The 27255-nt window shown below is 38.2% G+C and overlaps 1 protein-coding gene across 1 annotated transcript in view; it reads right to left on the reverse strand.

The window, feature by feature from the left end:
- The window catches only part of EYS (EGF-like photoreceptor maintenance factor), a 507483-nt gene that overhangs the window by 228248 nt on the left and 251980 nt on the right, over positions 1-27255 (reverse strand). Inside the window, 3 exon segments of the mRNA XM_088150272.1 lie at positions 3387-3537; positions 18831-18919; positions 21339-21529. Coding sequence (XP_088006398.1) covers positions 3387-3537; positions 18831-18919; positions 21339-21529 — 431 coding nt within the window.

The following is a 27255-nucleotide window of genomic DNA, read 5'->3' on the forward strand; positions in this document are numbered from 1 at the left end:
GATTATTATATGAATGAACTATGCCTTAGCAAAAAGAAAATGTGAAGTCTAAGTATTTCCAGCGTATGTCTGGTTTATAATTGGTGAAATATCTGAAGACTACTATTAAGTTTGACCAAAGATTGTACTGAGTTAGTGGTTCATCATGATGGACTTGTTGTAAGGGTTTACATAGCAAAGTCTGTGTCAGTTTCCCTGGTATTTGCCCACAGATCTATTACATTTGGTTTCTACATTCATCTTGGTGCTTTTTAAAATATGAATCCATAAGTGCATTTAAATATTTTTAAAACTTGTTCCATTTTTCTAACAGTATTTTCTACTGAAGTATTTCTAATATATTTTTATAAATATATTATCTTAAATGAGATAGTGTAATAACATTCTAATGCATGAGTATGTGTTTCTGAAAACTATATCATAAAACTAAGAGAAATATAAAATCAAATGATAGCTACATTTAATCCCCATATTGCCAAGAGTTGCAGTTCTGGTAGTTACAGATTCAGGTATAGACTAAACAAAATTCTTGAGTTTACTGACTTGCAAGTGGTAAAAACCGATTAGTCTATACTATATCAAATTCAATATCACAGCATATCGCTTAGGAAGGAGCCAATTTTGGCTTATCCTCAAAAAAGCTAAGCAGGGTCAGGCCCCTCTCCTATTTGGATTGGAATCTATCAGGAAATCCCAAAACTACAGGTCAGATTGTGAAGTTGAAAAAAGCATAATGGAAGAAAGCAGTGGCAGACCATTGCCATGATGCTTCCAAAACAAAACAAAACAAAACAAAAACGAAAATGTTCTTAAAATTGCCAGAAAGCAGGTTTGATTTAACAGTACTTTTATTTTTATGTCAGACTCACCCTTTCATCATACAGTATTTCCTTATGTTCTACTCAGAAAGTAAAGCCATCATGGCTGATGTTTGGGACCCATCAACTGGTTTGAAAAGCAGCAGTACATTCAAGAAATGGGCTAACAGAAATGTCAGTCAGATAGGAAGAAAGCCCTTCAATCTGTGTTCTATATTTTAGAGTATGCCTTGATAAAGATTACCATCTTAAAATGTTTTGGGAATAAAACATACAGTTTGGAAATAATATAGAACAAACCTCCCTCCCTTCCTCCCTCCCTCCTAGTGTGTTTTATAGCTGGCTTGGTCTCCTGTTCTTTTCTGGTCCATTGAAAATTCTACAAATGTCTGAAAAGATGAACTGTGTACTAATGGTGTTTCTACCATTCATTTGGAAGCACAAAAAAATACGAATGAGCTTTACACACATTCCCTTCCAGATTTCCATCTGTAGTAGAAATTGGGATTACAGACTGTGTTTGGCTTGAAGAAAAGTTTTAGAAAAGAAGATGTTGCATTTACTGTGATGGTTGACTTGCCAGTTCTGCTGTCAAATGTTCTACTCTGCCAAGTGAAATCCATTCATGGCACATCAGCAATTCCTTTTTTTTTCCCCCCAAATACTTTTCCTTTGACTGAGCAGGGACAGATTGTCCTTGAGGATAGCCAGTTGTATTAAGATAGCTTCTTTCAAGATTTGTTCACTTTGCCTTAGCAAACTGAAATACCAGTTTCCTTTATGTAGCAATGGAATGAGAAAGCTTAATCATGGCTTCTCTCTTGAATCAAAGCCATAATTATTGCTCTGCATTCACAACAATGTTCCAAATGGATGTTTCACAACTGGAAGCACTTTATTGCTTAGCCAGTGAAAAAAGAAGTGAAGTCCTAACCAAGCAGAGAGAATGAAATCAGCCAGGTTTTTTGTTTTTAAAGCATGGATTGTAAAACTGACTAGAAGAAACCGACTAAAAGGAGTAAGTTTAGATTTGCTAATAAGATTGCCTGTCAAATAGAGAATCCTGAGTTCAGGCAGTAGGAGGTAGGTTGAGCAAGAGTTCCTGCAAAAGGAATTAAAAATAGAGCTGTGGAAGCTCCAACATCTTAGTTCACTAGTTTTGCTGCTTGAGCTAGAAGAAAACTGCCTCAACTATCCAAAGAGGACAACATTGTGGGAATATGGTGATATGGCATCAATACTGGATCGGGGCAAAAGCTGTGTGTGAAAAAGCCCTAAGGATCCAAGCCAGAATTTCAAGGCTTGATACCTTGTGAGATTGTGGAGTTAGGGGTAAGAATGCCAGGTAAAGGTACCCTCCAGAAAGGCTGGTAATGGAAGTGAGAACCCCTGTACTTCAATGTTTTCAAACTGATAGGTGAAGTTTGAAGAGAAACTGTAACACCTTGACTGAATGTGATAACAATGCTCTGACCAATTGTATAAGATTCCTTATCAAGGCTCCTAACTGAGTTTGAATGAGTATGATTACTGTATCTCTTCAGACATCCCCTAAAACTGAATAGCATTCCAAGTGTTATTTCTAAATATTGGTCCAGCCTATTGTCTTTCCCTTCACTCAGTTATCCTTTATGAAGTGTGTACTGGTGAGGGTTGGGGTGGGTAGAAGGGAAGGTGCCTCAATGATGAAAACAGCCTTGTGTTATCATGATAAAGCTCTGTCCCTTTTGTACAAGCACTGTAATGTTGCATGCACATGCCAAAGAGGCACAGCTTGCATTGCAGTGGCCTGACTCTGCTTTCATCCTTTGACAAAAGCTTCAGATCCTGCAGATGCCACTGTCCATGGACTCCTTCAGTCTGAACCATATATAAAAGAAATGCAGGCCAGATGAACTGCAGGGTAGAAGCTAATTCATCCCTGCTTAATTTCAGGAAGTCTGGATGTTTGCTCTATGTCATTTTTACATTAACTATTTCAATTTATTTATTGGTTTTTATCAATATTATATCCTGCCTTTCCAGTGTGCACTCTCTACTCAGGGTAGCTCACAACAGTTAAAAGAATGTGCGATTAAATCAATTAATGAAAGCATGAGAATAGGTCGACAAGAAAAAAGGGAAAAAAATCAGGCAGATTCATTAAATCAATGAAAACATGAGAAAAGGTCAACAAGAAAAAAGGGGAAAAAAAATCAGGCAGCTGTAATTCAGCAGAGGGCAGCATCTCACTGACTTTCACTGGCCTTGGAAGCTAAGCAGAGTAGGAGCTGCTTAATCTTGGAAGGGAGACCACCAAGGAATACTGGAGCTGTAAGCTAGATGGGGAAGTTGAAAACTATCCCAGAAGAGATCCAAAACTGCTTCTATACTACAGTTGTCTCCATGTAGTTACCAGGAATCAAGCTCAGCTCAAGGATGTCTTTAATTTACCCTGCCTACCAGTAAAATCAAACTGCCTATAGAACAAATGCCATTCTATTATGGATCTTAACTTGTTGGCGCAAGGCTGTCCCATCTTTTTAAGTAGAGCACAGTCTAGCTGGAACACAAGATAAAATCCCTTACCTGGTTTGTCATGTAGTGATGTGGCAAGCCACCTATAAATATTGGTCCTGTTGGCTGCCAAGTAAGAGATGACCAGTGATTGCCAGAAATGTGTCTTTTCATAGTAATTCCCAGGATAGTCACAGCAGCCTCACACATTTCCAAATCTTGCCTACAAACATTTGGGAGAAGGAGAAGGAAAGAAAAGTTTTACAACTGAGCTGAACAATCTGCAAAGAGTTCCTTGACAAACTCATTACAGTGTTTCCCTAAAAGGATGGATGTTCTTTGATATTCAAGCTCTAAATTAATAGCAATTTAAAGGTGACTGAGGAAATGACTGTAAAACACACTCTCCTTTTCTTTTGTTTTGAGCAGCCTTTCTAAAATATGAAGTTGATCTACCATTAAAATTGCAATTTCATATTACAAAAGGGTAAAAAGTAATTTATAGTTTAGAGTAGGCTACTTCTTTGCAATGGAAAACCTGCTATTTGAACTATTATTACTATTTTTAATGTTGCAAATTTATAAAATATTCTTGTGCTCAAAGTATTTCACACAAAAATCCTCCAGAAATATCCCAAACACATATGCCAAAGTAGAATAACTAAAGCAGTGGACCTGTGCTAGTTTGTTAAATTCATAATACTTAAGATTTAAACCTGAGATATCCTTGTTCACCATACAGTTTGACTCTGAATCTGGTTCCACTCTTACTTAATAAATATTTTGGATTATGTTTTGTCAAGAAACAATAGAGATTATCACTGAACAGTTGGTAATCTTTTTAAAGTATTTGAAAGCTTAGCTATTCAGATCTTGGAGAATATATTTCTTAGACTGAAAGGAACTAAACAATGAGAATAAGAGTGCATCCATGCTTGTGTACCCTATCACTTAATGATGTTACTATGCCTCTGCTAATAAGCAAGCCCTCACCAATCACACAGCACAAACAGGAGAAGCCAAGCCATTTCAAGCTTCATGTCATCTTTGCAAAACTGGGGGGTAGGGTGATATCCCTGACCTTGGTGATCGATGAAACTCACATTCATATTGTTCTATCCTGCCTTTGAAACCACCTGCTTTTTTCACTGGAGAGAGAGCTTGTTATGCCTCCACTTCCCAGTTCTGTTTTAATTCACCCACCTTGAAGGAAAATTCTGAAAGGCAGCTTTGCCAACAAGACACTCCTCTTGGTTTGCTGCTACTGATCACACAACCCATCTACAAAGCTGACCTGGCCCCATGGAGAGGAGGCGGCTTTTCAGGCTTCTCAGTGGACAAATGTGCAAACTTGCCATTTGTGTGTGGGGCATCTTTATGAAGGAAAGGCAGAGGGTTATTTGTGAAACGATTTCCTCTACAGTTGCAAAGGTATGGCAATACCATACAGAATAGATGTTGGAACTGCAGAAGAAGAGGATAAACTGAGGGGAAGAGGAATGTGGATTATTCTGTGAATGATTTGCAAATTAGGTAGATGGTGATGCTGTAAAGAATGAGATGGAAAAAAAGTAGGAAGAGATTGCAGAACAAAAGAGAGAGATGTCAGAAAGAAAAGGGTGTATGTCAAAGATGGAGAATAGATGGTATCGCTGACTTTTCATTTTGCCCATCCACTGCCTGTTTCAGCCCTGTGCACAAATTAGTATGTAGTCCTAAACAGATTATCCCCAAGGAACATCCTTGACAAAAAAGCAGAGAAATAGCTGGTTTTATGCAATAAACTGGGAGAGAGAGAAAGAAAACTGGGACCTGACCGAAATCACTTTGTGTTTTGTAATATCTTTCCCTTATATAAGGTATTATCTTGTATAAGGTATTTTACAAGAGCATATCTGACTGTCTATCTTGTATGGCTGCCCATCTATCCAGTGAAATTCTGGGAGGTGAACAAAATAAAAATGTAACAATCCATTTGTTAACTGAAGTAAGGCATTATAGAAATCTGTCCATGTATGTACAGGTGAAACTCGAAAAATTAGAATATCATGCAAATGTTCATTTATGTCAGTATGGCAACTCAAAATGTGAAACCAATATATGAGATAGACGCATTACATGCAAAGCAAGATATGTCAAGCCTTACTTTGGTATAATTGTGATGATTATGGCATACAGCTTATGAAAACCCCAAATTCACAATCTCAGAAAATTAGAATAGTGTGAAAAGGTTCAATATTCTAGGCTCAAAGTGTCCCACTCTAATCAGCTAATGGATCCATAACACCTGCAAAAGGTTCCTGAGCCTTTAAATGGTCTCTCAGGCTGGTTCAGTAGGAATCACAAGCATGGGAAAGACTGCTGACCTGACAGTTGTGCAGAAAACCATCACTGACCCCCTCCATAAGGAGGGAAAGCCCCAAAAGGTAATTGCAAAAGAAGTTGGATGTTCCCAAAGTGCTGTATCAAAGCACATCAATAGAAGGTTATGTGGAAGGGAAAAGTGTGGTAGAAAAAGGTGCACAAGCAGCAGGGATGACCTCAGCCTGGAGAGGATTGTCAGGAAAAGGCCATTCAAAAGTGTTGGGGACTTTCACAAGGAGTGGACTGAGGCTGGAGTTAGTGCATCAAGAGCCACCACACACAGACGGATCCTGGACATGGGCTTCAAATGTCATATTCCTCTTGTCAAGCCACTCCTGAACACAAACAACGTCAGAAGCGTCTTACCTGGGCTACAGAAAAAAAGAACTGGTCTGTTGCCCAGTGGTCCAAAGTCCTCTTTTCTGATGAGAGCAACGTTTGCATCTCATTTGGGAACCAAGGATCCAGAGTCTGGAGGAAGAATGGAGAGGCACACAATGCACGATGCTTGAAGTCCAGTGTGAAGTTTCCACAGTCTGTGTTGATTTGGGGAGCCATGTCATCTGCTGGTTTTGGTCCACTGTGCTTCATTAAGTCCAGGGTCAACGCAGCTGTCTACCAGGAAATATTGGAGCACTTCATGTTTCCTTCCGCAGACGAGCTTTATGGGGATGCTGACTTCATTTTCCAGCAGGACATGGCACCTGCCCACACTGCCAAAAGTACCAAAACCTGGTTCAATGACCATGGGATTACTGTGCTTGATTGGCCAGCAAACTCGCCTGACCTGAACCCCATAGAGAATCTATGGGGCATTGCCAAGAGAAAGATGAGGGACATGAGACCAAACAATGCAGCGGAGCTGAAGGCCGCTATTGAAGCATCCTGGTCTTCCATAACACCTCAGCAGTGCCACAGGCTGATAGCATCCATGCCACGCCGCATTGCGGCAGTCATTGCTGCAAAAGGGGCCCAAACCAAGTACTGAGTACATATGCATGCTTATACTTTGCAGAGGTCCGATATTGTTCTATTTCCAATCCTTGTGTTATTGATGTCATGTAATATTCTAATTTTCTGAGATTGTGAATTTGGGGTTTTCATAAGCTATACGCCATAATCATCACAATTATACCAAAGTAAGGCTTGACATATCTCGCTTTGCATGTAATGCGTCTATCTCATATATTGGTTTCACCTTTTGAGTTGCCTTACTGACATAAATGAACATTTGCACGATATTCTAATTTTTCGAGTTTCACCTGTATGCATACATAAATAAATTTATTACATTAGGGATTCCTTAAGATCTTCTCCACATATTGAGGTCTTATGACATTAAATGTGGACTGATAACATCTGGACCAATTTATCAAAGATCTCCTGAGAGAAGGGGAGGAAAGAAAGAAGTGAAGCAGGTTAGTCCATCAGTTCTGCTGAGGGACCAGCTTCATTACTTTCCTTCTTCCGTTCCCGGTTTCTTCTCTGCTTGAAATAGTTTGAATTCATGTGTTGTTATAAGTATTTTGTAATTAAGAAGTAGTGCTTGAGTTAGTTTTCTTCCTTCTTCCCAGCCTCTTATCGATGCTAATCTTTCAAAGAACCTTTTTGGCTGAAGAGCAGAACAAACAAGGATTGAGAGAGAGACAGAGAGAGAGAGAAGGAGCATCAGCATCAGAGAGAGAACTTCTTCTGGAGATCCAAAAGAAGAGAGAGAGGGAGAGAGAAGCAGATGCAAGACCAACTGCTCTGTGCGTGCACAAAAAAAGAAAGATGTGAGATGGCAGAGCCAAAAAGCTGAATGACATCAATCAAGAACATACATCAAGGATGTGGACTGAGACAGAGTGGGCGCAGGAGAGAAACAGACTCTTTTACACTCTGCTGAGAGGAACCAGGCAGAGCTGCCTAGGCAGGTCACGTATATTGGGATTTACAGCCAAATATTGGCTTCAGGCCTCTGCTAGTTGATAAAAGATACAGCAATTTGTCTGAGAAGTTTTCAGCATAACAGCTGTTATGTATGCATTTGCCTACAAGCAAGTAATATTCTGGAATTGTTTCCTTGGGCTTTATGTTGGTAGGACAAGATGTTAACAATTCAGTATTCCAGTGAGCAGTTTTTACCTTGTGCCTGTGCAGTTTTTTACCTTCTCATTAGGTTGGCTTGAACATTTCCAGGAGTGGCTAAATTAAAATATCAACCTTCAGAAATTATTGTTTAACATTTGCAGCAGATACTATTGCCCAGTAGTTGATGCCCAGTATAAATACGCCATCAAGCTGCTTCTACAACCAATGCAAAGGGCGTTTAACTTGTGGGAACAGTGATGGTGTCCTCCTTCTCCTCATTCAATGATGAAATGGATGCACAGTAATTCAAGTGCTCCTGTGGGTTAAGCTGCTAATAACTGTGCCCTAACAGTAATTGTGTAGCTTCATCTTTTGTGCTTCCCATAAATATAATAATTAAACATTGGCCTTCTAATTATAACCTGGATGATGAGATCTGTCCAAATGGAGCTGCATTCAGTGCCCAGGGCCATTCAGAATTGGATGGACGGAAAGGTCAGATGATCTGTTAATACACCATAGGGATAAAGGGTGACTTAGCACAACAATAACATTTGCAAGCATCTCCAAACTCTTGTATGTGATGTTCTATTTAGTGGCATTTGTCAGCAAGTACTGACAATATTAGACTGCATGGCAGAATAATTTAAAAGACAATGAAACAATCAAATTGCCTTTCCTGCCAGGCTTGTTAAATGTTACTCATCCTAAGAACAAAATTTCTCACCCTTTTGGACTCTTCAAAAAGGAAGCCAGTGATGAAGAAACTAGTCCTGTTTCCTAGTACTTCATGCATGTATTGCTCATTCTCTGTACTATTTGTAGATAAATACAGTATTTATTTCTAATCCATTGTCTGGTGCAGCTGAAGTCATTTGCAATGTTATTAGCTATGATTATCATGTCCATCAATCTTAAAAAAATCTAAGTGGCCATAACTTTAATTAAATTGAGATGCTAACGTCAATAGGTTTTTTAAAAAAATACTCCCTGTAAAAATTATTCATCATCCACAATATTGGAGTAATAATAGTCCATCAGTGATATTTCACCATTTGAGTATATTAACCATTGTTTTTCCTAGTATTAATATTTCATCAGTCACTATGAAAATATATTACTGATGTAATTGTACGTTATTTGGGCATATCTTTCTGTACTTTTTAGAGTGCTAATATGGCTTTTTCCTGAGTATATATTTAGAAGGCTCAGAAGAATTTTTAGGTCACTGCACATTTCTTAGATCAAGTAAAGCACAGATTAGATCTCTCATTGAGTTTAAATACTGCACATTACCAGATTTGTGGTGAGATGCCTAGGATTGAAAGAATCCACCTTTTTTTCTGATTTATATTAATTTCACATACATACATTCATAAATCTGTTTCTATATTAAATTATTTTTTAAAAAATATGTAAATCTGCATTTAAATAATATTTAAATGTGAATTTGAATACATTGCTAGATATAATTTATTCCAAAATATGCATTTCAGTATGCTTGTTGAGTGCAGAATTGCACTGCAAAAATTGTGGAACTCCATATGCACAGATCGATTATGTTCACTACTTTAGTCAACAGTCAGCTTGATTTCTTTCTAAATGTCCACCAGGGACCAGAGGTGTAGAGTCCTTCTTAAGAATAATTTGTGACTCTACTCTATGGCAGTAGTTATAATGAAGAGGACTTATTTCTCTGTCTCCATGATGTCTGCATGACAATTTTTTTCATATTGTATGGCATTTCCTCCATTAAGATGTTAAGGAAGGGAAGCTGGAACAGATGGGTGCCTGCTATGCACAACTTTAATTATTCATCCCAGACACAGTTGAACAGATTCACCCAGATTTGTTGGAGCAAGTCATAGGGAGGAGCTTTGGAAACTGCTTGTTCTATTCATAACAGACTCTTTCCAGCTTATCAATTATGCCTCAGATATCTTAAGGGTAGAAATGGGAGATCTGGAATTGGGTTGCATCAGTATGTTGATGACACCTGGTTCTGTTGCTCCTTACCATCTAAATCTAAGAAAATAAATAGCCCCTTTGAACCATGCTTACAATTCATGGTGAGCTGGATGACGGAAAACATCCAGACAAGATGATCTAGTGTCCTAGATAATGAGAAAGCTGAACCTAAAACTATTAGGTTTTAATGATATCTGCTGTTTTTGTATTTGTTGATTTGTTTCTTCATGTACACCTCTGAGTCACATTGTCTGAATTGGGTGACTGTGTAAATGCATTAAATAAAAATAAAAATGAAAAAACAAGCAGACAGACAAACAAAGCAAGTCAGGGAGCAAGGTGGTACCTCTTTTGGATGGAATTGCACTCCCCCAGAAACAGCAGGTGAAGAGTTTGGGTGTGGTCTTTGTCACTCCAGCAGTCACCAGATTTGCAGGTGAAAGTTAAGTGAAGTAGCACATTAGCACAACAATGCTAATATGTCAAATGTGACTGTTCCTGAGCTAGCAATGATTATCCAAGTTGCATTCTACCAAGTCATGGCACGGGTTCATCTAGCCTAATATTCTCTATTTTGGTAGAGAGTGCCACTGTAGGATAATTTAGCATCATTTTTCATGGAGACTGCCTTCTATCTGAATTGGGACTTTTTGCATACTAAAAATGAATTAAGCCACTGAGTTATAGTAGTTCTTCCTATATGCCTTTAGAAATACAAATAATCCAAACTTCAGCTTTATAGAAAAGATTTGAACAACTTGTGTTGGTAACATGGGGTCTGATTTTAGCCACAGATTAATAGCTTTTCACTTTTGGGGGAACACCAAACATTAATGCAATATTCCTTTCAACAACCCTGTAGAGTTAGTCAGGTTTATTATGCAAACACTGGATCAAGAAAAAAGAAGACTGAGCTAAGGACATATATGGAAAGGCCAGGATTTCAAAATCAAGTGGGACTCATGGGATATGGAATACTTCACAGCATCAGGAGGCCATACACTCTTTTAGGAGAAACTTAGGTATGTATGTATTTTTCCTGACAGCTGATACTATCTCCATTTGTGTATGAATGGTGTCATAAGAATCACAAAGAATTTCATTCATAATTGAGGCAATCAAAATATGGTCCTTCTGACCTAGAATAAATGAAAACAAAAGTAATGATTGCTGGTCTGGCACATTATAAGCCAAATTAATTTATGTATTATATTTTGTAAAAGTATATAACTTGTGTATTTTGTATGTGTGTCTGTGTGTGTGTGTGTGTTTATACATGCATATACACATATTAGATAAGGACAAAGATCCACAGAATGAAACTGGAAATGTGAATTTTAAAATTGCACCACTTTTCTTTAGTCTTATCTTTTTGATGATGATTATGTGCCCACAAGTAATTGTTGACTTCTAGCAACCACATAGATGATTTTCTCTATGACAAACTGTCCCTAACCTGGTCCTCCAGCTCTTCCAATAGTGCAGTCATTGCTACTGTAACTGAGTCCATCCACCATGCTGCTGATCATCCTCTTCTCTTTCCTTCTATCTTTCCCAGCATTAGAGCCTTTTCCAGAGAGCCTGGTCTTTGCATAATGTGTCGTTTGAAGTAGGATATTTTGAGCCTGGTCATTTGACTGAGAATTCTGGGTTAACTGATTCAATGATCCATTTGTTTTCTTGGCTGTCCATAGTGTTTTCAGGAGTGTTCTCCAACTCCAAAATTCAAAAGTGTCAATACTCTTCCTATCTTGCTTCTTTAAAGTCTTTGAAGTCCAACTTTCATAGGCTATCATAGTGAATACCATGGTTTGCCCGATTCTGATACAGTGGTACCTTGGGCTACGAACGCCTCTGTTAACGAACTTTTTGGGTTATGACCAGCTCCGGCCGCAAAAATTTACCTCAGTTTGCGAACTCCGCCTCGGGTTACGAACCGGATCCGCAGCCATTTGCCCTCCCGTGACACAGTCCGCAGCCATTTTTCCGCCCCTGACATGTGGTCCGTGGCCATTTTCCACCCCTGACATGTGATCGTAGGGAGGGGGACTCTCCCTCCAAGTAATAGACGCCTCCCTGTCCTCCACGCCAGAACGGATTAACGATAATTACATTCAACCTTATGGGGAAATTTGCTTTGGGTTGCGACCAATTCGGGGTGCGACCAGAGTCACAGAATGAATTAAGTTCGTAAACCGAGGTTCCACTGTATTTGTAAGTACAGATACATCACAGCATTTGAATATCTCCTCCAAGACCTTCATAGCTGCTCTGGCAAGTGCTAGTCTTCAGCATATTTCTTGACTGCCTGTTTCTTTACTGTCAATGGTTGATTCTAAAAGGCAGAAGCTATCCACCACTTAGATATCTTCATTGTTAATTCTAAGGCTGGTTGTTCTACCTGTTGCCATTAGTTTGTTCTTCTTGCTCTTTAATCTTAGTTTTTTCACTTTGTTCCTTGACTTTTATTACTAGGGCTTGCAGGTCCTTTGTATTTTTGGCTATCAGGTTAGTGTTGTCAGCATAGCACCGGTTATTGATGTTTTTTCCTCCAAGTTTTTAACTCTTTTTGACCAAAACTAAAAAGTTGCCATTATTATTGTTGTTATTACTATTTTCAGGATAGTAGTATTTTCATATGGCAAAATAAAATTATGAATTTGTTATAGAACTGATTTAATTATTTTTAACACTATATTAATATTTAAACTGGAACAAGAATTATGCAAATTGAGACTTCTCCAGAGAGCTAGGTCTTCACATAATATGCACAAGGTTTTGGACTGGAAAAGAGTGTATTGCACTGAAGTTTTCTGATGATGTTGATTCTGAAATTTCATCCTAAACTTGCCTTTTAATGATACTAATTAGCCAAGATCTATTATGTGATTTGTGTCAAAATATTGTATAATAGTCTCATCAAGCTGTTATCTTTGAAAAGCTGTAAAACAATGGTTACTGTTAGTTGATAGTAATTAGTATTATTAAGTTGTTATTAATTCCATTGCAATCAATTAAATATAATTACATCCACCTTGTTCAGTTAATTTTGTAGAAAAACCAAATGCTTGTTCTTCTCAGCTCAAATGATATTTCTCAATAATTACTTAAGGGAACTAAAGTACATATACCCCCCCCCCAACAATACTTAGATTTCTTTTTAAAGATCATTTTGGAGCAACATAACGCAAGAATAAAGGAGAACTGAATGGAAACTGTGAAGCCATATAACACCAAAATGCATGATGACATATGATTCTGAATTTCAACTTCCTCTTCATTACAAGTTGTCTGGATAAAAGAAGATAGCTGTTGTAAGGACAAAACCTAGGGATGTTTAGATAAATTGTCAACATAACTATATCTTTACTTTGATTATTTTAGTTGTAGCCACTTAAAATGTTTTTAAATCCCAATGGATTTTAATGCAGGATTGGGTAAATCATGACTGATCTTCAACCTCCATGTACATGATGAAGTCTGTTGCAATTCATGGAAGCTTATAATTAAATTTAAATTTTATAATTTAATTAATAAAATTAAAAGTCTTCATGAATCTGATGAACTGAGCTGCAGTGCCTTTTAATAAAATGTTAGTCTGGCAAGGTGCTACAGACTCCTGTTTTAATGGGAGAATCCCAAACTTCCCTTGCCACGTACTCAATGGGAAATATTCACAATTGTCATTGTAGTGTTTGATGAATTAAAATCCCTTTTCCAATGTAGAAGAAGAGGGGGGAAATCAGCTGACTGTACTGAATTTCAAACAAAATGTTTAAGAATAAGTTGCGTGTTCTGCTTTTCAATTCAGAACTCGATTACCAACTCTCTGGGGAAAAAATGTAAGTAACAATTCAATTGGGAATAAATATACTTAGGAACAGGATCATTATGATTTAGTTATACTGAATGATTACATTTAACTTGATGAGTGTAAAATGCAATTTATTGATAGTGTCTAATATGATTTTTATTTCTGAGCATTATGATGTGATCTGAGTGTAGCAGATGTTGCGCTGAGCCCTTTGTCATGGTCATATCATTTTTGGTTTCAGCTTGCTAGTCCTCCCATCCCCACCCCCCAGGAGTTGGGACCTATGAAATTGGTCCACCCAGACAACTAACAGATGTGGATGGTTTTAGAGGGAGCTTGGGGTTCTTCCTGGGGATCTTGTAGGCAGTTCGACCAAGGTCTTAGTCTCATCATGAAATGGATATGCGACAAGGGTCATGGATCGGATTGTTCCTATATAACCTCTCCCTCTTCACTGACCACATGGGGTTCCCTGTTTTGTTTTTGGTTTTTGGGGGGAGCTTTGAGAGATGAAGCAACAAAAGAGATAGCTAGAGTGGCATTGGAGAAAGACAAAGAGCAAACCCAACTAAGCATATGTAAAAGCCCATATCAGGGGTTACATTATGCCAATAAGGGTGGCAAAATGCAGTTATTTTTCTGCTTTCATCAAATCCATAGATAGCCAGCCAGCAGCCCTGTTTAAAGTGAGCCTTTTCCTGCTGGGTTACAAGTATATCTATAGGGCCATTGTGAGGAATATTCTATGCATATGTGTGATAAAGTCATTCACAACTGCTGAGTTAGACTCCAAGCAGAGAAATCCTGTCAAGTAGGTCAAGGTATGGGCTTGTTCTGTTACCTGGGAAGTATTTGATCCTCTGACTCCTGAGGAAGTGGACAGGACCCTCATGATTGTTAGCCAGATCACCTGTTTATTAGATCCATATCCCTTCTGGTTGGTTACAACTTCCCAGGAACTGATGTGTGGTTGGATCCATGCATTGTGGCAAATTCATCTGTGAGAGAGAGGGTGATTCCACCTGCCTTGAAGGAGGGGTTCGGGGGGATGGCACCAATTTCAGGTTGGCATGGCCTTTGCATGTATAAAAGGCTTCAGTGGAATCTATAAGATGTGATTATTGTTACTCTATTGCTTCTGTGTATTATTATTATTTAATGAGGTGAGCTTCAATGCAGAGCAGGAGATCATCATTTTGGCTTTCAAAGTAAGTGAGAAAAATCAGCAACTGTTAGAATGATCAGGAGTGGAAACACTCATGAAACAAGAATAACATGAATTGTGATCAGCAACAAATGAAAAGTTAAATGGAGCTAAAGAGAGATCAGTAATAAACTACAAAATATCTCTGACTCCCTTTGTCGCTGCTGTACAAATGTATCCTGAGGCTTAGACTCTTAAATGCTTACAAGAACCATTTGCATGAAAAAGGAAAGCACTGAATTTTTACGGCGGTGGACAGGAATAGCATCCTTAGTGATAGCAAAAAGATCTTGCTTATTGCCATTTTATTATTTATTTATTATTATATCCTGCCTTTTCTCTAAGAGCTGAAGGAAGCTTAGGTGGAGATCTCCCCTCATGTCATCCCTGCAATTACAACCCTATGATTAGTTTGAGAGACAGGGATTGGTCCAAAGCAACCCAGTTTGCTCAGTGGTTCAATATAGCGTAGTGTTGTGATTAAGGTGCTGCATATGAACCTGGGTCCAAGAATCGACACCTTATGCATTACACGACATGAACTTCCAGGGGCCTTCTATCTTTTCTCTCTTTTCCTAGTTAAGTAAGCCAGAATTGTCTGTGAGGATGAATGGACATAACAGCAATTAGAAAATCAGCAAAAGTTGAGCTTGGTTAATGTATGGGCCATGACATCAGCTGCAGCAGATACATCCCAGAACATCTTGCTTTTGGAGCTATTGTCCAAATATGTGATAGACTATCAAACTAAATCAAGGGAATCTATACTAAATCCAAAATCAATATCCATAGTTCTTGTCTCTTAATAAGCTAAATTTATTTCCAATGTTTTATCCTCAATCCTTAAAGGGACAAACTGGAACCTTCAAGATATTAGTCCAGTCTGAAGAGTCAGCCTTGCTTTACAGCTTTGGGCCATTCAATGCTGCTCCTTTGTTGTGCATACTTACCACCTTCCCCCAATAAAACTAAACTTGGAGGATCAAGTTTTTATGACATTTCCTAATGTTGTGACAATACCCACAGGAAGTTAGGCTATGAGTCCATCTGCCACGCGGTTTATCTGTGAAAGGGACTAAGAGGAAAATAACACTAAACATACTCTGCAGGTTGAACAAGACAATTGGAAATATAGAAACAGACATATTGGGAATAAAGTGGCTGAGTTAATCATGAATTTGAAGGACTTTTCATGGTAAATTCTTCTTGGCATTGGCATGTTTAATGCCCAGACAGTGCTGCAGTTCAATTCACAAACATGATAATGCATATCAAATTGAATAATATGCCATAATTTTCCTATGTGCCATAAAAACAATACCTTGTAGCAGAAATTTTCATCTTGTGTTATAATCTGAAATAACCAGCTGCTCTCAGCCATCTCTGTCTTTTTTATACCAGCTATCTATCTTCCCTGATTGCCCTCATTTGATCTTGATGCATACCCTGAATATGTTAGCTTTCATTTATTTATCTTCTACCAATCCATTTAAACCACTGCTTAATTATGGAAAGATTCCAATGTAAACATACTTATATCTCAGTGAGGTGTCAGTCATCACATAGATGCCACATAAGTAATACAGGAGCTAATCAACTAGCTGTGAACCATGACCACCCCCTCCCTTTCAGACTTTACTTCTGCAACAATACATTAAGTAGCCCTAGGCAACATACTGTTCTCAGCTCAGTCTTCCATTTACAGTGTGTAACAAGAGTACCATGCTTAAGTACTATTTCACTGCTTGCTAAATATTCATTATGCACTTCAAATCTTAAAACTGGCTTTCTGTTAACCCAGATAAAACATCTCTTATTTCTTTCCTGTGAGGGAGCTATAGTAAACATCTAACCTATGCACATTCCCCTTACATTAATATCTGGATTCAAGCCAACTACAATTATTCATATCATCTGAAATTACAAACACAAATGTTTTCTTTAAACTATGGTTTGGAAAAAGCCAGTAACTGAAATTGTTGTCAGATTTTGATCTGCTCAGAGGTAGTCCAAGAGAACCAGCTGCTTTACATGGGAGAAGGACTGGTTACTTCCTCTGCATCCACCTCTGGATCACTCTGAGGAGTCCCTTCCCCCCACTACATTCTGATCTTATCAGATCAGGTTTCGATGCTACCCCCATGGGAGCAACACATATAGGAGTTGCACACAGTTCTTGTAATTGAAGTGAAGCAGCTGCCACAGATAGTAGTTTGGGAGGGCAGAAGGTGGTTTGTTACTGACCAGTACCTGATTTGCTACTATCCTGGTTCAGAGTTTGAGTGGCTGTTTTACCTTGTCTAACAATAAAGTCAGCACTGGCTTTGATTAAACCCTACTAGGGCTTCTCAAATTTAGATGTCATGCCATTTATTCAAAACCAGAACAAAATGTTTAGTCTCTTTGGCTGATGAAAATTGTGGGGCAGGGCCTTGGGGAGTGGCAATAGGAAACGGTGAGCTTCAAAGGGTGGGGAGTTGCTTAAATGCAGGAAATACTATTTCAGGAAGTTTCAACATGTGTGGATCACATCAAGCTTCACTGAATTGTTTAATTGTTTGAGCATATATTCAAATCATGTACTTTTGATTAGTTTTGATATAATGCTAATCAAATGCTAATCAAAATTATTGGAGAACTTCATTTGCTTCAGATGCTTTTTTGATGGGTAAATATATATCAGGAGCAAACAACAGATCTTCTACCTAAACCCATTTATGTGTCTTGTGTACTGCAAACACATAAAACCTTAGCTTGGGGCATGAAAATAAGATATGAGAAATCCCCCAAGGCCATATATAAGTCCCAAAATGCTTACAGGGAAAGGACAGTGTTTTCTTCACCCCCAAGAAGAAATTAAATTAAGAAATTATTTATAAAGTTGGACACACAGCCTCTAAACACAATTACAACCACAAGATTCTCAGTTGTTGATGGGGCTGTCAGTTCATTCAGCCCAATTTATTCCAGCCTCTTTGAAAAAAAAGCCTTCCATATTGGAACTTTGGGAACAAGAAATACCTGCATGTCCATGTCTCCTTTAGCTTGTCAGGTGCATAGACAGGTTTCCTCTTAGAGATTATTTTCTCCAACTTTCTCTTCATGTCTTAACGTTTTAGGGAACATGCCCTGATGAAAATGCTTAGGGCAGCGTGCTTTCAAGGGACCCCAGGGAGAAATGTTCTTAGTTTTAACATGGCTGCCCATCTATGATAGGTATTTGGGGTGGAATCTTTTGCAGAGTCTGTAATTTCAGCAGGTACCTTCACTCTGCTGAGGTGTGACCCACTATCTACAGATTCAGAAAAAGGAAGAACAGGGAGTCTGACAACCTCCAACTAGTTCCTCTTTTCATGGTGAACAATGAAAAGGTTAGCCTAGGAAGAGGAAAAAGAATAAAATGCAGTGTTATAGGCACAGGAACACTGCAACCTAGTAGAAGCCTGATGGAAATACTCAAGTAAACATAATTTAAGCAAGGCAACAAATGGCCCTAGTTATGCCAAGAAACACAGAAGCCAAGAAGCACCTGCTAAACTACAATATCAATAATTCCAAGGTCATCTGCCTGATGGGGAATGACATCAAGAGAGAGATGAGATGAGACATCACAAGAGGATTAAAGAGCAGCCAGGAGTTCTATGGACAAGTTATGCTAAGCAAAGCCACTGTTAGACTTCAAAGCTTCTCTCTCAACCTGCATCTAAAGACTTGATTTCTAATCATGGTTTTAGCTGAAACTATATTAACCTCTTTCAGATCAAACACTGGTTTATGTATGCCATTTCTACCTAAGTTTCTGCCACCACTTTTCTCTAAAGATTATTGTATCTCTTCCAACATGACATTAACATTTTGTTTCTTTTAAAGAACTGTAACTTGCTGCAAGCCTTCTGGAATACAAATGAATCCTAAATCTTAATTAGTTACACTATTTCTGTGAAATTGTTATGATATAGGGCTCTACATCACTTAAATCAGTGCCAATTTCCTACTCATTTCATTAATGTTAGGTTTGGCTGACAATGAGATGATCGATCCAATATGCTTATAGACAGATTTAGATATCATGACAGAGAAATACAAAACTTACCTAATGTGCACTTTATATTTCTGTCCATCATCCACTCTGATATCAGTATTGATCTTGATTTCATCTCCACTATCGCATATGAATTGGTACTGAACAAAGAGAAATTAAAAGATTAATTTATCATGTTTGCATATGTCGGAAATTTCTGATCAGGACTGAGCAAAATTGGGATGAGTCAGAACATAAGGCTTTGTATGAGCAAAAGTGTTCTGTGAGTCCTGAACTAAGGATTTTTATGCAGAATGAAGCCTCTTTGACAAAGAAGGCAGGATAAAACCCTACTCACAAGGAAGCCAGAATTATACTAGTTATCCTTACAGTCTGGGTTCACAGAAGTAGTCAGAAAGTGAACATGTGCATAAAGTGTTTCAAATAGAAATTCATGAATAGTTTCCCTTTACTTCAAAGATTATTATACATGAATAATTCAGTTTAATTCACGGAGGATTTATCCATTTGTTATTATGCTTGGCATCAGTGATGCCAACACTTTGGCGGGGGGGGGGGTTAAAGCTGACTTACCTACTGCACAATGAAGAATTCAGTTTGGTGCTGTTCTCCATTCTATGTACTAGGAGTGTGCATAAAAGATGCTACTTTTGTGTCAAATGGATCTCAGATTGGTTCAGAGAATGACCGGCCCTTTCCAGTGTGAATCAGAAACATTTGGGAAATCTGAAATTTCATGACTCCTCATTTAGTATAGTGTCAACAAATGGCTATAACTTCTGTAATATCTCTATCTCTGTTTGTATGTCTGCTTTGGTGAAAGCACACACATGTTTGCTAGACTGTTTTTTGCACAAGAAGCCTTTGTATTCTTTGTGTCTTTTTAAATGGGACTGCCTGAAACTTTTTTTAGAGTAAGATTTTTGCAGACCTTGTTTCTCCTTCTGAAGTGATTATACTTGCCAAATATCAAGCAGCTGCAAGGGCAGCCTTTAGGGTTTGGGATGTTAAAAAAAAAAAAAGGTCTACTCCCTGTTGTTTTGTGGTTAATTTTTAAGGCAATATCACATGAAATTTAGATGCTCCCATTTTTTCTGGAAAGGGATTTACTTGCCACTGGGGTTTTAGTATGAAAATGCGAATCATAAAAATGTCTGTTTGAAAATAATGTGCAAAATCTGAGACAAGTAAATACAGGGATTAGATAGTTGAATGGAAAACATTTTGAGGCTTTGCTTTTGTTTTCTACTCCATTTACATCAATTAATAAGCTGATAGAAATGTTTTTGTTTTAAATCCCAGGTATAAATATTCCCTATGACTGAGGCTTGTAACAATAACTCAGAAATGACTCCAAAGTCTCCAAATGCTGTTATCCTTATTTATTATTGATTATTAAGAGCTGGACCATAAAGAAGGCGGAGTGCCGAAGAATTGATGCCTTTGAACTGTGGTGCTGGAGAAGACTCTTGAGAGTCCCCTGGACTGCTAGGAGGTCAAACCAGTCAATCTTAAAGGAAATCAACCCTGATTGCTCATTGGAAGGATGATAATGAAGCTCAAGCTCAGATACTTTGGTCACCTAATGCGAAGAGAGATCTCTTTGGAGAAGATCCTGATGCTGGGAAAGATTGAAGGCAAAAGGAGAAGAGGACGGCAGAGGATGAGATGGTTAGATAGCATCACTGAAGCAATGAGCATGAAACTGAGCAAACTCAGGGAGGCAGTGAAGGACCGGAAGGCCTGGCGCAATATGGTTCATGGGGTCACAAAGAGTCGGACACGACTTAACGACTAAACAACAACAATTATAGTATTTATTATTTGGGTTCTTCTAAAATTGATCAGTTAACATTCAAGCTCCTGCCAAACTATTTCCTTGCTGTATCCTGTTATATTTCTTTATGGATATGCCCAAAATGTTGAGCAATAAATGCATGGGACCTTTGCACTTAAGATGCTTCTCAGATATTCTCATCAGCTCTTCATAAAACTACAGTTCTTAGGGTTTGTTGGGAAAACAACTCAGTCACTGTTATACAAAATAGCTATAATGAAGCTACAATCAGTTTCATGTTTTGCATTAAGAATAAAGGATGAATAATGAATATATTATCTTTCTATTATTAGTAGTACAGCAAATGTATAAAATAACCTGAGGATTAATACCATCAGGTTATCATTAAGTTTTATGCAGAGAATAACTAGGTATTTTAATATCTTTGTGATATGCTTAATACTTTTGCTCCATGGTTTGCTGCTCTGTATTTATTGTATTTCATTTTCAGTGGAGAGGCCATGAATACCATCCTATGCATACTACACTTTTGCATGCTCTCCAAAGGAGCCATTGCTATAATTGCTACATAGGTATCTAATTTTATCTTCCATTAGAATAATTCCTACACATCTGGAATTCTGGAAAAGGATCATTTAAAAAGTAACATCTGGATATTTCTAGACAGCTAATATTATACCCTACAATCTGCAAGCACAGACATCTACAATTCTTTGTAAAGAATCTTACAGATTTTACAAATGAATAATTTGAAGTGTTACCTCTAAGATCCCATGCTTGATAGAAAGCTGAATAATGAAATTGCCCATTGTTGCTGGGCTCTGTTCAATATAGAGAAGGAGGCCGTGGAAGCCAGAGGTCTGGAATTGTAAACTGATGCTACTGTGTTGAAGCAAAGTAATCCCTCTAAATTCCATGTAAGAATTCCCCTGGTACTGGGTATAGCTAAAATCTACAAAGAAAAAAAAATAAAGAATACATATCAGTTAATTACATATTGAAGGCTTTTTGTTTGGATACAGAAGAAAGATGATATTCATCCACTAATGAAGCAGTGTTTCTTAACCACTGTTCAGATTAAGAAAAAGAAGAAAGCCTTCAAGTGCAATGATGTCTGTTGAATGAGCACAATATGATTCGAATATAAATCCTACTTCGGAGCACTCTTGCAAAGAAACTACCTGTTTGTGAGTGTATATGGCATGCAGTTATTTCTGAACTATATACAGTATATAGTCTTTATTGCAAAAGGTATCCAAGAGACCGAGGTGAATAATTCAGATCAAATTAATTTTTTGACATGTGAAGATAATTCAGCTGGGCCTAATTTGAATGGAGCACATCCCTGCTCCTCTTAACCAAATAACAAACCCAAAGTATTTTGCTGTTGTTTTCCTTTCAGCAGCTTCTTTTATGTTATGGGTTGCATTCCCTGGGAGGTCCAACAATGGTTTGTCTAGAGTCTAAATTAAAAGTGAGGAGGGTCATTTAATCTCTTTCTTTCATAGCCTTCTCTTTATGATTCCTCTTCTTCCTCCTCCCTCTTTCATCCTCTCACAAACATATGTGCCCTCATTTTGACATTTTCTCTATCTCTTTCCAGCTAGCAGGCTGCCAGGGAATAGAGAAGTTGTTCTTGCAAGAAGTCCAGCCTGACCACTTGCAGCAGGCTTTTGAAATTAGGATGATGGTAGCATAAAATCTGGCAAGGACCATCTTGGTCACAGGTTGTTCAACTTTACCCTTAAGTCTGTTTGTAATAGGTAGCAAGGTACCTGAAGTCTTCTAGAAGTTGCTTAAAAGTTAACTTGGGTAGTTTTCATTGAAAAAAAGAAAGTAAGGTATCTTCTTTATTATTCTAACTTTTCTGGGTCTTCAGTATAACAAATCATACTTTTTTTTTTTACAATGTTTGTGTGAATAAATGTAAAAAAAATCCCCTTGGCCTGAATTTAGCTATGTCCTCAGTAGGTAATACTGACATTTGGCTGTCTTTTGAAAATCACAAGGCTTATTTTCAACCATCCCAGGTAGATTAAAAAAAAAAAAAAGTTCTGGAGTTATTAATGGAATACAAGTAGAATTCTGGATCTTGTTGATGGGGTTGCAGGACCAAATGGTGCCTTAGTACCCCTCTGCTAGCCTCCATTGCTAGAAAGAAACAGTATCAAACCAGAGGAGTTTGGTGGAAATCTCTACTGGCTCTGGTAGGCAGAAAGCTACCTTAGACAGATAGAAATCCTGAAAGAGGTTGTCTCATGGACAGAGTGATGAGACATGAAATTGAATCACCATAAACTTAGAATTATCACAAACTGAAGTCTGAACTTTTTATCTGAAAACCACTTTCTTGGAAGCAATAAATTATTCCATGAGTTAACCATATGTCTAGCTATTTCATTTCATACACCCTTTGCCATTTCACTTATGGATTTGTTTGTTTGCTTTTAATCTAAATGCAAAGGAGATTTATTGCAAAATATTCTAGAAATGCAAGAGTGTGAGTCTGATAGGTTTCTGATAGCTTCACTAGGTTTGATATTACAAAATGAAAATAATGAAGACCAATTTTATGCTTGCTATAAATTGAAACAAATGGTGGAGAAAGTCTTACTTTTCTAAAGTTGCTGTGTTACTGTCTTTTCTAACACTATTCCAATTAAGAACTATAGCTCAAAACACAGGTTAACATATTATTGTAATAAATCTGTTTTGGCACTCAGTTATTGCCTCTGTTTTTCACAGTCTATATGAACAGCTCAGCTTCTGTTATAGAGATTCAGGAAATTCATACATAAAAGTATTGGTTCATTCATAAATGAAACAATATATTTCTTATTTCATAAATAATGATTTAAAAAAAAACAAACCTAATCAGCATATAAGTGATATATCATTGCTGTCTGAGATGTCATATTACTGAGGGAATTATCCAGCAAATATATAGCATTAAATATAATCCTCACTTGTTTCGTGCATCTAAGAATTGTAGGACAGGCAGATGATTTTTGTACTTTTACACATTTGAAAGAAGGGAATTTGAAAGAAGGTCTGAGATTTTCTTGATCCCACAGTACTACATCATGATGAATGTCTATCACCTCTGTAATTTCTTCTTCTAAAGGTCTAAAAGCCATCTGTAGCAGCCAATCCATCTCTACATTCCCTGCATGAGCTGTTCACCTTAGGAGTTCTTGTATCTATTTCATGGCAATTTCAGCTGGCAGCTTGGAGCAAGGAAAATAAATCTCTTTGGAAGAAAGCAGTTGCTATAGGGAGATCCATGGAAAAAAGCTAAACTGTGCATGGTAACCTACTAGCCCATATAATATTGATTTATGTCAAGAGAAGAGTACATGAAAATAATCTGAATTCTTAGAAGGTTTTTCTCAGAGACCACTGGTTCTATGATATTTCTATCATAGCTTATAATCATTATTATGATACTCTGAATATCCATAAAGGATCCATTATTTCGTCAATCATGATGTTTGCTGTAAATTGCAAGTGGAGGCTGAGAATAAGTTTATCTAAGCCTACCTAGTGCAGGAATAGGTAAACTTCAATCCTCCAGATTTTGTTGTACTGCAATTCACTGTTTTCTTCTAATTTTAGCTATTATCAAGGATCAACCTTAAAAAAGCAGAACACATACTTATACAGAAACCAATTAAAAGAAAAATAACAAGTAAAAGTAGCAAACTATATATTTCTCAGAATGTTTCAACAAATGATCTCATATATAAATAAATCAATAAAACTTTTGCAACATACATTAATACATATGGAAACTAATCATCTGATAATTACTTAACTGTGTATAGTCTACCCCTGGTATCCCTGGGTATATAGAAACATATAAGGGGTAAGCTGTGGTTTGCCACATTTAGTTGGACTGCAATTCACTTCATATTTTACATTTATTAAACTGGTTGGGGGTTATAATCAACAACATGTGGAGTGCTACCCATTGGCCTTCCCAATTTAGTGTGCTTATGAGAAATGTGAACTTTAAACCATTGTCTTTCTGGTTCACTGTTCACATCCAGATTTCCTTCCTTCCTTCCTTCCTTCCTTCCTTCCTTCCTTCCTTCCTTCCTTCCTTCCTTCCTTCCTTCCTTCCTTCCTTCCTCCCTCCCTCCCTCCCTCCCTCCCTCTCTCAGTCCTAGGAAGCAGACAAGGGCAAACCACTTCTGAAAAACCTTGCCAGGAAAACTGCAGGGACTTGTCTAGGCAGCCATCAGGAGTCAACACTGACTCAAGAGTATGAGAAGCTGGATAAATGCCAGGGCCTGAAGGAGAAACTAGAGAGGATGTGGAAAGTAAAGGCCAAAGTGGTCCCAGTGGTGGTAGGAGCACTCAGGGCTGTGACTCCTAAGCTGGGAGAGTGACTCCAACAGATCCCAGGAACAACATCAGAGCACTCTGTCCAGAAGAATGCAGTGCTAGGAACAGCTAAGATACTGTGCAGAAACTCCCAGGCTTCTGGTAGAGGACCCGAGATTGAGGAAGACCCATACCACCCATAGGGGTGAGAAGGGATATATATATATATCCAAAATAGCTCCAGGGGATTCACATGTAAATAACAACTCAAAACAATACATTTCTAACTACTATTTAAAGTGCTGCACTCAATATGCCAGCAAGTTTGGAAAACGCAACAGTGGCCACTGGATTGGAAAAGGTCAGTTTACGTTCCAATTCCAAAGAAGGGCAACGCCAAAGAATGCTCAAACTATCGCACAATTGCACTCATTTCACATGCTAGCAAGGTTATGCTCAAAATCCTACAAGCTAGGCTTCAGCAATATATGAACCGAGAACTACCGGATGTACAAGCTGGGTTTCGAAGAGGCAGAGGAACTAGAGATCAAATCGCCAACATTCGCTGGATCATGGAGAAAGCACGAGAGTTCCAGAAAAATATCTACTTCTGCTTCATTGACTATGCAAAAGCCTTTGATTGTGTGGATCACAACAAACTGTGGCAAATTCTTAAAGAGATGGGAATACCAGACCACCTTACCTGTCTCCTGAGAAATCTGTATGCGGGCCAAGAAGCAACAGTTAGAACCGGTCATGGAACAACCGATTGGTTCAAAATAGGGAAAGGTGTACGACAAGGCTGTATACTGTCACCCTGCTTATTTAACCTATATGCAGAGTACATCATGAGAAATGCCAGGCTGGAAGAATCACAAGCCGGAATTAAGATTGCAGGGAGAATCATCAACAACCTCAGATATGCGGACGATACCACCCTAATGGCAGAAAGTGAAGAAGAACTAAAGAGCCTCTTGATGAGGGTGAAAGAGGAGAGTGCAAAAGCTGGCTTGAAACTCAACATTAAAAAAACTAAGATCATGGCATCTGGACCCATCAATTCCTGGCAAATAGAAGGGGTAGAAATGAAAGCAGTAACAGACTTCATTTATTTGGGCTCCAAGATCACCGCAGACGGAGACTGCAGCCATGAAATTAAAAGACGCTTGCTCCTTGGGAGGAAAGCTATGGCAAGCCTAGATAACATATTAAAAAGCAGAGACGTCACCTTGCCGACAAAGATCCGCATAGTCAAAGCTATGGTTTTTCCAGTAGTAATGTATGGCTGTGAGAGCTGGACCATAAAAAAGGCCGAGCGCCGAAGAATTGATGCCTTTGAACTGTGGTGCTGGAGAAGACTCTTGAGAGTCCCCTGGACTGCTAGGAGGTCAAACCAGTCAATCTTAAAGGAAATCAACCCTGATTGCTCATTGGAAGGATCGATAATGAAGCTCAAGCTCAGATATTTTGGCCACCTAATGCGAAGAGAGATCTCTTTGGAGAAGACCCTGATGCTGGGAAAGATTGAAGGCAAAAGGAGAAGAGGACGGCAGAGGATGAGATGGTTAGATAGCATCACTGAAGCAATGAGCATGAAACTGAGCAAACTCAGGGAGGCAGTGAAGAACAGGAAGGCCTGGCGCAATATGGTTCATGGGGTCACGAAGAGTCGGACACGACTTAACGACTAAACAACAACAAAGACCTCCTGAGAGAGACTGTGATTGAAGGTTGGGACTACAATTGTGAGGGTCTTCCTTCTGATTTCCTCCACCAGGCTATTCTCAGAAAAGAGGAACCCAAAGCATGTTGAGCAAACTGGTCAGGCAGATTCCATTGGAAGAAGATAGTCCTGGAGTTACTTGGGAGTTAAGCCATGGAGGACACATAGGTCAAACCAGCACTGTGAATTGTATCCAGAAACCTCATGGTAAACAGTACAGCATAACAAAACCAGTGTCACAAGTTTGTAACAGCTCTAACTGAAAAGCTGTTGCAGATGTACACCTGGCACCATTTGATATTACCTATCTTAGCCCAACCCATATAGATATGTTTCTTTATCCCTAGGAAAACATGTCCAATTCAACAGCCTTCTTCCATCACTGTGGATTTGGGCCAACTTATCTCAAAGCAAATAAATCAGGAACAAGGACAAGTGGGTTTGTAGATAAAAACCTTATTAATTCTTAGCTTGCATTGTAATAAAAGAAGAAGACAAACCAGAAGAAACCCCAAAGGCTGTATCATCGTCATCCTCCTCCTCCTCATGAAAGAAAGAAAGAAAGAAAGAAAGAAAGAAAGAAAGAAAGGAAGGAAGGAAGGAAGGAAGGAAGGAAGGAAGGAAGGAAG

This window comes from Python bivittatus, unplaced genomic scaffold (assembly GCF_059951505.1).
Source record: "Python bivittatus isolate LINGU-HERP-01145 unplaced genomic scaffold, Pbiv_v1 ctg000020_np1212, whole genome shotgun sequence".
NCBI classification, from domain to species: Eukaryota; Metazoa; Chordata; class Lepidosauria; order Squamata; family Pythonidae; genus Python; species Python bivittatus.